The sequence below is a fragment of the Oncorhynchus keta genome, chromosome 5 (assembly GCF_023373465.1).
Source record: "Oncorhynchus keta strain PuntledgeMale-10-30-2019 chromosome 5, Oket_V2, whole genome shotgun sequence".
Classification (NCBI taxonomy): domain Eukaryota; kingdom Metazoa; phylum Chordata; class Actinopteri; order Salmoniformes; family Salmonidae; genus Oncorhynchus; species Oncorhynchus keta.
This window is the reverse complement of record NC_068425.1, coordinates 37,274,276-37,288,764: the sequence shown is the minus strand read 5'-3', so window position 1 is coordinate 37,288,764 and position 14,489 is coordinate 37,274,276. Positions and strand designations below refer to the sequence as shown.

The 14,489-nt window shown below is 43.6% G+C and overlaps 1 protein-coding gene and 3 long non-coding RNA genes across 5 annotated transcripts in view; 2 read left to right on the top strand and 2 right to left on the bottom strand.

Moving 5' to 3' along the window:
• Window positions 1-584, top strand: part of LOC127930278 (uncharacterized) — a 1,747-nt gene extending 1,163 nt beyond the window's left edge. For both annotated transcript variants that reach the window (XR_008137644.1, XR_008137645.1), the window contains exon 3: window positions 39-584. This is a non-coding gene — a long non-coding RNA (uncharacterized LOC127930278). The remainder of the gene's footprint in view (window positions 1-38) is intronic.
• The window catches only part of wipi1 (WD repeat domain, phosphoinositide interacting 1), a 42,319-nt gene that overhangs the window by 4,012 nt on the left and 23,818 nt on the right, over window positions 1-14,489 (bottom strand). Inside the window, exons 7-11 of the mRNA XM_052519834.1 lie at window positions 14,016-14,086; window positions 5,341-5,448; window positions 2,174-2,252; window positions 1,685-1,770; window positions 596-703 (exon numbers count right to left, since the gene is read on the bottom strand). Of these exons, the coding sequence (XP_052375794.1) occupies window positions 596-703; window positions 1,685-1,770; window positions 2,174-2,252; window positions 5,341-5,448; window positions 14,016-14,086 (452 nt within the window). The remainder of the gene's footprint in view (window positions 1-595; window positions 704-1,684; window positions 1,771-2,173; window positions 2,253-5,340; window positions 5,449-14,015; window positions 14,087-14,489) is intronic.
• LOC127930276 (uncharacterized) lies at window positions 5,518-6,740 on the bottom strand. Its single transcript, XR_008137642.1, has 3 exons — window positions 5,954-6,740; window positions 5,806-5,858; window positions 5,518-5,760 (listed from the first exon to the last, which is right to left on the bottom strand). It is a non-coding gene; the product is annotated as an uncharacterized LOC127930276 (long non-coding RNA).
• On the top strand, window positions 11,533-14,009 carry LOC127930277 (uncharacterized). The gene is made up of 4 exons (XR_008137643.1): window positions 11,533-11,906; window positions 12,614-12,690; window positions 12,763-12,952; window positions 13,756-14,009. It is a non-coding gene; the product is annotated as an uncharacterized LOC127930277 (long non-coding RNA).

Sequence of the window (14,489 nt, the reverse complement as noted above, 5' to 3'; positions counted from 1 at the left end):
GGTATTGAATAAGTTCCAGATGACATCATAAATACTAGGTCTGGTATTGAATAAGTTGCAGATGACATCATAAATACTAGGTCTGGTATTGAATAAGTTCCAGATGACATCATAAATACTAGGTCTGGTATTGAATAAGTTGCAGATGACATCATAAATACTAGGTATGGTATTGAATAAGTTCCAGATGACATCATAAATACTAGGACTGGTATTGAATAAGTTGCAGATGACATCATAAATACTAGGTCTGGTATTGAATAAGTTGCAGATGACATCATAAATACTAGGTATGGTATTGAATAAGTTACAGATGACATCATAAATACGAGGTCTGGTATTGAATAAGTTGCAGATGACATCATAAATACGAGGTCTGGTATTGAATAAGTTGCAGATGACATCATAAATACGAGGTCTGGTATTGAATAAGTTACAGATGACATCATAAATACTAGGTCTGGTATTGAATAAGTTCCAGATGACATCATAAATACGGTTTTCCAGATGTCGCTTTCAGCAGTTTGTTTGATTAGCAAAGGAGCTGTAAAGGCTTCTGACCTCGATTGACCTCTGACGCGAGATGACCTCTCACCTGTGTTTCTGAGACAGAAAGCACTCTCCTCCATCCTGGGGGTCGACGTTATAGATGAACAGCTGTCCGTCGGAGGAGGCCACCAGCAGACGAGGAAGCTTCTGGATCCTGACAGACAGACACAGGGACACAGCCAGCCATGACACCCTCACACCCAGTGGAACAGGACAAACAACACTATAATTTATGGCCATCACTCTAGGATCAGGTCAGGATGATCTACGAATATAGTCTTTTAAACTGTGTAATTCAGTCTACTACTGTCTACTACTGTGTATTACTGTCTACTACTGTGTACTACTGTGTATTACTGTCTACTACTGTGTACTACTGTCTACTACTGTCTACTACTGTGTATTACTGTCGACTACTGTCTACTACTGTCTACTACTGTGTATTACTGTCTACTGTGTACTACTGTCTACTACTGTGTACTACTGTCTACTACTGTCTACTACTGTGTATTACTGTCTACTACTGTGTATTACTGTGTACTACAGTCTACTACTGTCTACTACTGTCTACTACTGTGTATTACTGTCTACTACTGTCTACTACTGTCTACTACTGTGTACTACTGTCTACTACTGTCTACTACTGTGTACTACTGTGTACTACTGTCTACTACTGTCTACTACTGTGTACTACTGTCTACTACTGTGTACTACTGTCTACTACTGTCTACTACTGTCTACTACTGTGTATTACTGTCTACTACTGTCTACTATTGTGTATTACTGTCTACTACTGTGTACTACTGTCTACTACTGTCTACTACTGTCTACTACTGTCTACTACTGTCTACTACTGTCTACTACTGTCTACTACTGTGTACTACTGTCTACTACTGTGTACTACTGTCTACTACTGTCTACTACTGTGTACTACTGTCTACTACTGTCTACTACTGTGTACTACTGTGTACTACTGTGTACTACTGTGTACTACTGTGTACTACTGTCTACTACTGTCTACTACTGTGTACTACTGTGTACTACTGTCTACTACGGAGACAAAAAAACACACCAACTCCCTATACAGTACACCCACAATCCCTAAACACAAAAATACACAGACAGGGAAACTCACGTGGCGAGGGTACAGACGTTCCTCTGCCCGGCCACTAGGAGGCGTACAGTGGCGAAGGCTCTTTCCTGACTCATCACGCCAGACACCTCAAATGCAATCAAAGTTTACAGTCATATTTTGTATTTATTTTTTTATTTTACCTTTATTAAACCAGGCAAGTCAGTTAAGAACAAATTCTTCTTTTCAATGACGGCCTACCAGGGAACAGTGGGTTAACTGCCTGTTCAGGGGCAGAACGACTTGTCAGCTCGGGGATATGAACTTGCAACCTTTCGGTTACTAGTCCAACGCTCTAACCACTAGGCTACCCTGCCGCCCCATGATAGGATACAGCCTAGTGTATACAGTACACTGACATGCAGTACACTGACATGCTACTGACAAGATCTCCTCTCAGTACAGCAAGTAAACAAATAGTATTGAATAAGAAGAAGCATAATATATAAACATGCAGGGAACAAGACAGAAAAGGCCAATAAGACAAGACACCTGGGCTGGGAGGTAGCTGCTGGCTGCAGAGAACATCTTCCCTACGTAGGATCCCCAGGTAGGACACTCCTCCTCTCCACTACACAGAGAGAGACAGGGAGATACACAGAGAGAGACAGGGAGAGACACAGAGAGAGACAGGGAGAAACACAGAGAGACAGGGAGAAACACAGAGAGAGACAGGGAGAAACACAGAGAGAGACAGGGAGAAACACAGAGAGAGACAGGGAGAAACACAGAGAGACAGGGAGAAACACAGAGAGAGACAGGGAGAAACACAGAGAGACAGGGAGAAACACAGAGAGACAGGGAGACACAGAGAGAGACAGGGAGACAGGGAGAAACACAGAGAGACAGGGAGAAACACAGAGAGAGACAGGGAGAAACACAGAGAGACAGGGAGAACACAGAGAGAGACAGGGAGAAACACAGAGAGAGACAGGGAGAAACACAGAGAGACAGGGAGAGACACGGAGAGAGACAGGGAGAAACACAGAGAGACAGGGAGAAACACAGAGAGAGACAGGGAGAAACACAGAGAGAGACAGGGAGAGAAACACAGAGAGAGACAGGGAGAAACACAGAGAGAGACAGGGAGAAACACAGAGAGAGACAGGGAGAGACACAGAGAGAGACAGGGAGAGACACAGAGAGAGACAGGGAGAAACACAGAGAGAGACAGGGAGAAACACAGAGAGAGACAGGGAGAGACACGGAGAGAGACAGGGAGAAACACAGAGAGAGACAGGGAGAACACAGAGAGAGACAGGGAGAGACACAGAGAGAGACAGGGAGAAACACAGAGAGAGACAGGGAGAGACACAGAGAGAGACAGGGAGAAACACAGAGAGAGACAGGGAGAAACACAGAGAGAGACAGGGAGAGACACAGAGAGAGACAGGGAGAAACACAGAGAGAGACAGGGAGATACACAGAGAGAGACAGGGAGATACACAGAGAGAGACAGGGAGATACACAGAGAGAGACAGGGAGATACACAGAGAGAGACAGGGAGAAACACAGAGAGAGACAGGGAGAAACACAGAGAGAGACAGGGAGATACACAGAGAGAGACAGGGAGATACACAGAGAGAGACAGGGAGAAACACAGAGAGAGACAGGGAGAAACACAGAGAGACAGGGAGAAACACAGAGAGAGACAGGGAGAAACACAGAGAGAGACAGGGAGAAACACAGAGAGAGACAGGGAGAAACACAGAGAGAGACAGGGAGAGACACAGAGAGAGACAGGGAGAGACACAGAGAGAGACAGGGAGAGACACAGAGAGAGACAGGGAGAAACACAGAGAGAGACAGGGAGAAACACAGAGAGAGACAGGGAGATACACAGAGAGAGACAGGGAGAAACACAGAGAGACAGGGAGAGAGACACAGAGAGAGACAGGATACACACAGAGACAGGAGAGAGACAGGGAGAAACACAGAGAGACAGGGAGAGACACAGAGAGAGACAGGGAGAGACACAGAGAGAGACAGGGAGAGACACAGAGAGAGACAGGGAGATAACACAGAGAGAGACAGGGAGATACACAGAGAGAGACAGGGAGATACACAGAGAGAGACAGGGAGATACAGGGTTAGAGAGACAGGGAGATACACAGAGAGAGACAGGGAGATACACAGAGAGAGACAGGGAGATACACAGAGAGAGACAGGGAGATACACAGAGAGAGACAGGGAGAAACACAGAGAGAGACAGGGAGATACACAGAGAGAGACAGGGAGATACACAGAGAGAGACAGGGAGATACACAGAGAGAGACAGGGAGATACACAGAGAGAGACAGGGAGATACACAGAAAGAGACAGGGAGAGACACAGAGAGAGACAGGGAGATACACAGAGAGAGACAGGGAGATACACAGAGAGAGACAGGGAGATACACAGAGAGAGACAGGGAGATACACAGAGAGAGACAGGGAGATACACAGAGAGAGACAGGGAGATACACAGAGAGAGACAGGGAGATACAGGGTTAGAGAGACAGGGAGATACACAGAGAGAGACAGGGAGATACACAGAGAGAGACAGGGAGATACACAGAGAGAGACAGGGAGATACACAGAGAGAGACAGGGAGATACACAGAGAGAGACAGGGAGATACACAGAGAGAGACAGGGAGATACACGGTTAGAGAGACAGGGAGATACACAGAGAGAGACAGGGAGATACACAGAGAGAGACAGGGAGATACACAGAGAGAGACAGGGAGATACAGGGTTAGAGAGACAGGGAGATACAGGGTTAGAGAGACAGGGAGATACACAGAGAGAGACAGGGAGATACACAGAGAGAGACAGGGAGATACACAGAGAGAGACAGGGAGATACAGGGTTAGAGAGACAGGGAGATACACAGAGAGAGACAGGGAGATACACAGAGAGAGACAGGGAGATACACAGAGAGAGACAGGGAGATACACAGAGAGAGACAGGGAGATACACAGAGAGAGACAGGGAGATACACAGAGAGAGACAGGGAGATACAGGGTTAGAGAGACAGGGAGATACAGGGTTAGAGAGACAGGGAGATACACAGAGATACACAGAGAGAGACAGGGAGATACACAGAGAGAGACAGGGAGAGACAGGGTTAGAGAGACAGGGAGATACACAGAGAGAGACAGGGAGATACACAGAGATACACAGGGAGATACAGGGTTAGAGAGACAGGGAGATACACAGAGAGAGACAGTGAGATACAGGGTTAGAGAGACAGGGAGATACACAGAGAGAGACAGGGAGATACACAGAGAGAGACAGGGAGAAACACAGAGATACACAGAGAGAGACGGAGATACACACAGAGAGACAGGGTTAGAGAGACAGGGAGATACACACAGAGAGAGACGGAGATACACACAGAGAGACAGGGTTAGAGAGACAGGGAGATACACAGAGAGAGACAGAGAGAGACAGGGAGATACACACAGAGAGACAGGGTTAGAGAGACAGGGAGATACACACAGAGAGACAGGGTTAGAGAGACAGGGAGATACACACAGAGAGACAGGGTTAGAGAGACAGGGAGATGCACATAGAGAGACAGGGAGTGAGAAAGAGTGTGTGAGAGAGGGGGGGTAGAGAGAAATGTATGTCGGCTTGCCAGGTTGGGGGTGACTCCTTCTATGCGTGTGTGTGTGTACCTGGGTCCGTGCTGTTCCAGTTTGAAGATGTGTACGGTCTCAGTGTTGCTGGAGGCACAGAGGAACTGGGCGTCAGGACTGAAGGACAGGGAACTGATATTGACGTACCTGCACACACACACACACACACACACACACACACACACACACACACACACACACACACACACACACACACACACACACACCACACACACACACACACACACAGGAAGTTATTATAAGTCTCTTCTATACTCATACTGTTAGTAAGAACTTAATTACACAAATTACGTTATCTAGCTATGAAAGAAGCATTTGAAACATTTCATCTGGCCATTCCTTTGCTTTGCCTGTTCTATCACACACTGTCATAATGAGAGATGTGTCATTATAAACCTGTCTTCAGTCTGTCATAATGAGAGATGTGTCATTATAAACCTGTCTTCAGTCTGATGTCATAATGAGAGATGTGTCATTATAAACCTGTCTTCAGTCTGTCATAATGATGTCATAATGAGAGATGTGTCATTATAAACCTGTCTTCAGTCTGTCATAATGATGTCATAATGAGAGATGTGTCATTATAAACCTGTCTTCAGTCTGTCATAATGAGAGATGTGTCATTATAAACCTGTCTTCAGTCTGTCATAATGAGAGATGTGTCATTATAAACCTGTCTTCAGTCTGTCATAATGATGTCATAATGAGAGATGTGTCATTATAAACCTGTCTTCAGTCTGTTCTAATGAGAGATGTGTCATTATAAACCTGTCTTCAGTCTGTCATAATGATGTCATAATGAGAGATGTGTCATTATAAACCTGTCTTCAGTCTGTCATAATGATGTCATAATGAGAGATGTGTCATTATAAACCTGTCTTCAGTCTGTCATAATGATGTCATAATGAGAGATGTGTCATTATAAACCTGTCTTCAGTCTGTCATAATGAGAGATGTGTCATTATAAACCTGTCTTCAGTCTGTCATAATGATGTCATAATGAGAGATGTGTCATTATAAACCTGTCTTCAGTCTGTCATAATGATGTCATAATGAGAGATGTGTCATTATAAACCTGTCTTCAGTCTGTCATAATGAGAGATGTGTCATTATAAACCTGTCTTCAGTCTGTCATAATGATGTCATAATGAGAGATGTGTCATTATAAACCTGTCTTCAGTGTGTTCTAATGATGTCATAATGAGAGTCTACTACTCTACATTCCAGACATCTACACTCCCATGCTTGTCTCCCCAATCTGGAGGTTACATCTATGGTCAGTGTTGTCAGTGTTAATTATAGTGCTGTTTGAGGTCAACATCTTTGAAGATATTTTCACCCGCAGGTGGGTGTTATCATCAGTGTAAATGAAACCTGCTTTTACAGCTGACCAAGAGTAGATTTAACTATTTGACAATCAATCCTGTCTTCAGGTTGTCAAATATGTCATTCAATGAGACTGCTCTTCTGTCTGTATCTGGAGGCGCTAAATGCACCGCTAAAGCTAACTCTCTCTCCTTGCTCATCATCCTTCTAAAACCTATAAACCTGTCTTCAGTCTGTCATATGTCTTGAACCATCAAATATCCTGTCTCCACCCATCTCCGGTTAAATATCCCTGCTCTGACCATCTTAAGGGGTTAAATATCCCTCCTACCTGACAGGTTAAATATCCTGCTCTGACCATCTGGCGTGGGAGAATTGTTAATATCCCTGCTCTGACCATCTTAAGGGGTCCCCCAGGGCTCTGTTCTGACCATCTTAAGGGTTAAATAGTCACTGGCTCTGTCATTATCTTAACATGGGTTAAATATCCCTGCTAATGACCATCTTAAGGGGTTAATCTATCCCTCCTGACCATCTTAAGAGAGATCCTCCCTCTGATGACCAGGGGTTAAATATCCCTGCATGTCTGGCAGACATATCAGCGTGGATGTGAAATATCCCTGCCCTGAAAATCTGGGGGTTAAATATCCCTGCTCTTCCTCCCGGGGGTTAAATATGCCCTTCCATGATCTTCCATAACGGGTTAAATACCCTGCCCTGATTGTGTCCTATTCCCAGAGGGGTTAAAATCCCTGTCTTCACCATCTTTGGGGTTAAATATCCCCATGACGTTCTCATAACATCAAGGGGTGTATCCCTTCCTGTAGGTTCATGCTTAAACATCCGCAAATATCCCTGCCTCACACAGGAAGCATTAAATATCCAGGCACCATTTTGTCATATCCCCCTGTCTGGGGTTACCTCAACTCGCCCTCCATATTTGGGGTTAAATATCCCTGCCCATGTTGGGGTTAAATATCTGGGGGGGTTCCCTGCCTGTGCCATTAAACCCCTACAACTCATCCAGATATCCCTGCCATATTTGGGGTTAAATATCCCTGTTCTCACCATCATTTGGGGTCCTCCCTGCTCTCTCCACTGGGGTTAAATATCCCTCCCTACAAGACCATGGTGCTAAATATCCTGCCCATATTTGGGGTTAAATATCCCTGTCTCCAGGGGTCTGAATCATCCCTGCCCTCACCAAGGGGGTTAAATATCCCTCCACCTCTGGGGTTAAATATCCCTGCCCTACCACTTGAGGGTTAAATATCCCTGCTCAGCCCAGTCAAAACTATCCCTGCCCTCACCATATTTGGGGAAATATCACTCCCTCACCATATTTGCCAGGACAGCGGATCCCTCCCCACCATTCCGGAGGTTAAATATCCTGAAACCCCACCATATTTGGGGAATATCCTAGGATAGGGGTAAATATCCTTCCCTCACCCCCTTAAATATCCCTGCCCTCATTTAGATGCACTATTGTAAAGTGGATGTTCCACTGGATGTCATAAGGGGGTTAAATATCCCTGCCCAATTTGTAAGTATCCCTGCCTGGATATTTGAGGGTTGCTAAATACTTAAATGTAATGTTAAATAATCCGTAGAACTGAAAAAAAAGTATTTCCTTGTTTACCACAGCAAAATCTACTGTGGCAATTTACCCTACGTATTTTATAAATGGACAACTCGTGTTTTAGCTCGCTCTAACACATTTTTCATTTCCAATTTATGGAAAACATTAATTACAACTTGTCTTAAAAAGTATGGTAATTTATTATCAAGATTAGGGGTGAAATATCCCTGCCCTGACCATCTTAAGGGGTTAAATATCCCTGCTCTGACCATCTTAAGGGGTTAAATATCCCTGCCCATCTTAAGGGGTTAAATATCCCTGCTCTGACCATCTTAAGGGGTTAAATATCCCTGCTCTGACCATATTAAGGGGTTAAATATCCCTGCTCTGACCATCTTAAGGGGTTAAATATCCCTGCTCTGACCATCTTAAGGGGTTAAATATCCCTGCCCTGACCATCTTAAGGGGTTAAATATCCCTGCTCTGACCATCTTAAGGGGTTAAATATCCCTGCTCTGACCATATTTGGGGGTTAAATATCCCTGCCCTGACCATATTTGGGGGTTAAATATCCCTGCCCTGACCATATTTGGGGTTAAATATCCCTGCCCTCACCATATTTGGGGGTTAAATATCCCTGCCCTCACCATATTTGGGGGTTAAATATCCCTGCCCTCACCATATTTGGGGTTAAATATCCCTGCCCTCACCATATTTGGGGGTTAAATATCCCTGCCCTCACCATATTTGGGGGTTAAATATCCCTGCCTCACCATATTTGGGGGTTAAATATCCCTGCCCTCACCATCTTAAGGGGTTAAATATCCCTGCCCTGACCATCTTTGGGGTTAAATATCCCTGCCCTCACCATCTTTGGGGTTAAATATCCCTGCTCTGACCATCTTAAGGGGTTAAATATCCCTGCTCTGACCATCTTAAGGGGTTAAATATCCCTGCCCATATTTGGGGGTTAAATATCCCTGCCCTGACCATCTTAAGGGGTTAAATATCCCTGCTCTGACCATCTTAAGGGGTTAAATATCCCTGCTCTGACCATCTTAAGGGGTTAAATATCCCTGCCCATATTTGGGGGTTAAATATCCCTGCCCTGACCATCTTTGGGGTTAAATATCCCTGCCCTCACCATCTTTGGGGTTAAATATCCCTGCTCTGACCATCTTTGGGGTTAAATATCCCTGCCCTCACCATCTTTGGGGTTAAATATCCCTGCCCATATTTGGGGTTAAATATCCCTGCCCTGACCATCTTTGGGGGTTAAATATCCCTGGGGTTAAATATCCCTGCCCTGACCATCTTAAGGGGTTAAATATCCCTGCCTGACCATCTTTGGGGTTAAATATCCCTGCCCTGACCATCTTTGGGGTTAAATATCCCTGCCCTGACCATCTTTGGGGGTTAAATATCCCTGCTCTGACCATCTTTGGGGTTAAATATCCCTGCCCTGACCATCTTAAGGGGTTAAATATCCCTGCCCTGACCATCTTAAGGGGTTAAATATCCCTGCCCTGACCATCTTTGGGGTTAAATATCCCTGCTCTGACCATCTTAAGGGGTTAAATATCCCTGCCCTGACCATCTTTGGGGTTAAATATCCCTGCCCTCACCATGGGGGTAAATATCCCTGCCCTCACCATATTTGGGGTTAAATATCCCTGCCTCACCATCTTTGGGGTTAAATATCCCTGCCTGACCATATTTGGGGGTTAAATATCCCTGCCCATATTTGGGGGTTAAATATCCCTGCCCTCACCATATTTGGGGGTTAAATATCCCTGCCCTCACCATTTGGGGGTTAAATATCCCTGCCCTCACCATTTTGGGGTGAAATATCCCTGCCCAGTCCACATTATAACCCGCACAACGCTGGCCCAATAACGACCTACCTCAGGCCAAACCCGGACAACGCTGGGCCAATAACGACCTACCCCAGGCCAAACCCGCACAACGCTGGCCCAATAACGACCTACCTCAGGCCAAACCCGGACAACGCTGGGCCAATAACGACCTACCTCAGGCCAAACCCGGACAACGCTGGGCCAATAACGACCTACCCCAGGCCAAACCCGCACAACGCTGGCCCAATAACGACCTACCTCAGGCCAAACCCGGACAACGCTGGGCCAATAAAGACCTACCCCCGGCCAAACCCGGACAACGCTGGGCCAATAAAGACCTACCCCAGGCCAAACCCGTGACAATGTGTTCTGGCCCAATAACGGTGTGTTAAGGCCTGTTAACCCGGTTCAACGCTGGACCAATGCGACCTACCCCAGGCCAAACCCGGACAACGCTGTTAGCCATATTCATTAGGTGTGTTTAATGCTGTTAGTCCTATGGGACTCCCAATCACGGTCGGATGTGAGCCTGGATTTGAACCAGGTCTTTCCATTGTGGGCGGGAACAGAGAATCTTGACGAGGAAATGTGCAGCCGTCTGGTACCAGCTTGAGATCCAGCTAAATCACTGGATTATTCTTGTGGGTTTTACGTTGCTTATTTATTTATGTGTGTTTAATGTGTTCTGTTAGTCCTGTTCATTAGGTGTGTTTAATGTGTTCTGTTAGTCCTGTTCATTAGGTGTGTTTAATGTGTTCTGTTAGTCCTGTTCATTAGGTGTGTTTAATGTGTTCTGTTAGTCCTGTTCATTAGGTGTGTTTAATGTGTTCTGTTAGTCCTGTTCATTAGGTGTGTTTAATGTGTTCTGTTAGTCCTGTTCATTAGGTGTGTTTAATGTGTTCTGTTAGTCCTGTTCATTAGGTGTGTTTAATGTGTTCTGTTAGTCCTGTTCATTTGGGTGTGTTTAATGTGTTCTGTTAGTCCTGTTCATTAATGTGTTCTGTTAGTCCTGTTCATTAGGTGTGTTTAATGTGTTCTGTTAGTCCTGTTCATTTGTGTTTAATGTGTTCTGTTAGTCCTGTTAGTCCTGTAGGTGTGTTTAATGTGTTCTGTTAGTCCTGTTCATTAGGTGTGTTTAATGTGTTCTGTTAGTCCTGTTCATTAGGTGTGTTTAATGTGTTCTTCATTAGGTGTGTTTAATGTCCCTGTTCATTAGGTGTGTTTAATGTGTTCTGTTAGTCCTGTTCATTAGTAGGTGTGTTTAATGTGTTCTGTTAGTCCTGTTCATTAGGTGTGTTTAATGTGTTCTCCTGTTTTAATGTGTTCTGTTAGTCCTGTTCATTAGGTGTGTTTAATGTGTTCTGTTAGTCCTGTTCATTAGGTGTGTTTAATGTGTTCTGTTAGTCCTGTTCATTAGGTGTGTTTAATGTGTTCTGTTAGTCCTGTTCATTAGGTGTGTTTAATGTGTTCTGTTAGTCCTGTTCATTAGGTGTGTTTAATGTGTTCTGTTAGTCCTGTTCATTAGGTGTGTTTAATGTGTTCTGTTAGTCCTGTTCATTACAGTAGGTGTGTTTAATGTGTTCTGTTAGTCCTGTTCATTAGGTGTGTTTAATGTGTTCTGTTAGTCCTGTTCATTAGGTGTGTTTAATGTGTTCTGTTAGTCCTGTTCATTAGGTGTGTTTAATGTGTTCTGTTAGTCCTGTTCATTAGGTGTGTTTAATGTGTTCTGTTAGTCCTGTTCATTAGGTGTGTTTAATGCGTTCTGTTAGTCCTGTTCATTACAGTAGGTGTGTTTAATGTGTTCTGTTAGTCCTGTTCATTAGGTGTGTTTAATGTGTTCTGTTAGTCCTGTTCATTAGGTGTGTTTAATGTGTTCTGTTAGTCCTGTTCATTAGGTGTGTTTAATGTGTTCTGTTAGTCCTGTTCATTAGGTGTGTTTAATGTGTTCTGTTAGTCCTGTTCATTAGGTGTGTTTAATGTGTTCTGTTAGTCCTGTTCATTAGGTGTGTTTAATGTGTTCTGTTAGTCCTGTTCATTAGGTGTGTTTAATGTGTTCTGTTAGTCCTGTTCATTAGGTGTGTTTAATGTGTTCTGTTAGTCCTGTTCATTAGGTGTGTTTAATGTGTTCTGTTAGTCCTGTTCATTAGTCCTGTTCATTGTGTTTAATGTGTTCTGTTAGTCCTGTTCATTAGTTCAGTGTGTTTAATGTGTTCTGTTAGTCCTGTTCATTAGGTGTGTTTAATGTGTTCTGTTAGTCCTGTTCATTAGGTGTGTTTAATGTGTTCTGTTAGTCCTGTTCATTAGGTGTGTTTAATGCGTTCTGTTAGTCCTGTTCATTAGGTGTGTTTAATGTGTTCTGTTAGTCCTGTTCATTAGGTGTGTTTAATGTGTTCTGTTAGTCCTGTTCATTAGGTGTGTTTAATGTGTTCTGTTAGTCCTGTTCATTACATTAGGTGTGTTTAATGTGTTCTGTTAGTCCTGTTCATTAGGTGTGTTTAATGTGTTCTGTTAGTCCTGTTCATTACAGTAGGTGTGTTTAATGCGTTCTGTTAGTCCTGTTCATTACAGTAGGTGTGTTTAATGTGTTCTGTTAGTCCTGTTCATTAGGTGTGTTTAATGTGTTCTGTTAGTCCTGTTCATTAGGTGTGTTTAATGTGTTCTGTTAGTCCTGTTCATTAGGTGTGTTTAATGTGTTCTGTTAGTCCTGTTCATTACAGTAGGTGTGTTTAATGTGTTCTGTTAGTCCTGTTCATTAGGTGTGTTTAATGTGTTCTGTTAGTCCTGTTCATTAGGTGTGTTTAATGTGTTCTGTTAGTCCTGTTCATTACAGTAGGTGTGTTTAATGTGTTCTGTTAGTCCTGTTCATTAGGTGTGTTTAATGTGTTCTGTTAGTCCTGTTCATTAGGTGTGTTTAATGTGTTCTGTTAGTCCTGTTCATTAGGTGTGTTTAATGTGTTCTGTTAGTCCTGTTCATTACAGTAGGTGTGTTTAATGTGTTCTGTTAGTCCTGTTCATTACTGTTAGTCCTGTTCATTAGGTGTGTTTAATGTGTTCTGTTAGTCCTGTTCATTAGGTGTGTTTAATGTGTTCTGTTAGTCCTGTTCATTAGGTGTGTTTAATGTGTTCTGTTAGTCCTGTTCATTAGGTGTGTTTAATGCATTCTGTTAGTCCTGTTCATTAGGGTGTGTTTAATGTGTTCTGTTAGTCCTGTTCATTAGGTGTGTTTAATGTGTTCTGTTAGTCCTGTTCATTAGGTGTGTTTAATGTGTTCTGTTAGTCCTGTTCAGTAGGTTCTGTTAGTGTTTAATGTGTTTAATGTGTTCTGTTAGTCCTGTTCATTAGGTGTGTTTAATGTGTTCTGTTAGTCCTGTTCATTGCAGTAGGTGTGTTTAATGTGTTCTGTTAGTTCATTAGGTGTGTTTAATGTGTTCTGTTAGTCCTGTTCATTAGGTGTGTTTAATGTGTTCTGTTAGTCCTGTTCATTAGTGTGTTTAATGTCTGTTAGTCCTGTTCATTAGGTGTGTTTAATGTGTTCTGTTGTGTCCTGTTCTGTTAGTTCATTAGGTGTGTTTAATGTGTTCTGTTAGTCCTGTTCATTAGGTGTGTTTAATGTGTTCTGTTAGTCCTGTTCATTAGGTGTGTTTAATGTGTTCTGTTAGTCCTGTTCATTAGGTGTGTTTAATGTGTTCTGTTAGTCCTGTTCATTACAGTAGGTGTGTTTAATGTGTTCTGTTAGTCCTGTTCATTAGGTGTGTTTAATGTGTTCTGTTAGTCCTGTTCATTACAGTAGGTGTGTTTAATGCATTCTGTTAGTCCTGTTCATTAGGTGTGTTTAATGCGTTCTGTTAGTCCTGTTCATTACAGTAGATGTAGACTATGTTGTGTAGTAAAGTGTGTTTATACAGTTTATGTTCTATTGTGTGAACTCTGACCTCTTCATCCCTCTGCGGAACTCAAACAGCCGCTGTCCCTCTGGGATGGAGAATACACGGATTACAGTACCCTGGAGGGAGAGAGAGGGGAGGAGAGAGGGAGAGAGAGAGAGAGAGATATGAAGAAGGGAGGGAGAAAGAGAGTCAGTCCCTCACAGTCAGGACTGTCTAACTAGAGAGAAAAAGAGTCAGTCCCTCAGTCAGGACTGTCTAACTAGAGGGAGAAAGAGAGTCCCTCACAGTCAGGACTGTCTAACTAGAGGGAGAAAGAGAGTCAGTCCCTCACAGTCAGGACTGTCTAACTAGAGGGAGAAAGAGAGTCCCTCACAGTCAGGACTGTCTAACTAGAGGGAGAAAGAGAGTCAGTCCCTCACAGTCAGGACTGTCTAACTAGAGGGAGAAAGAGAGTCAGTCCCTCACAGTCAGGACTGTCTAACTAGAGGGAGAAAGAGAGTCAGTCCCTCACAGTCAGGA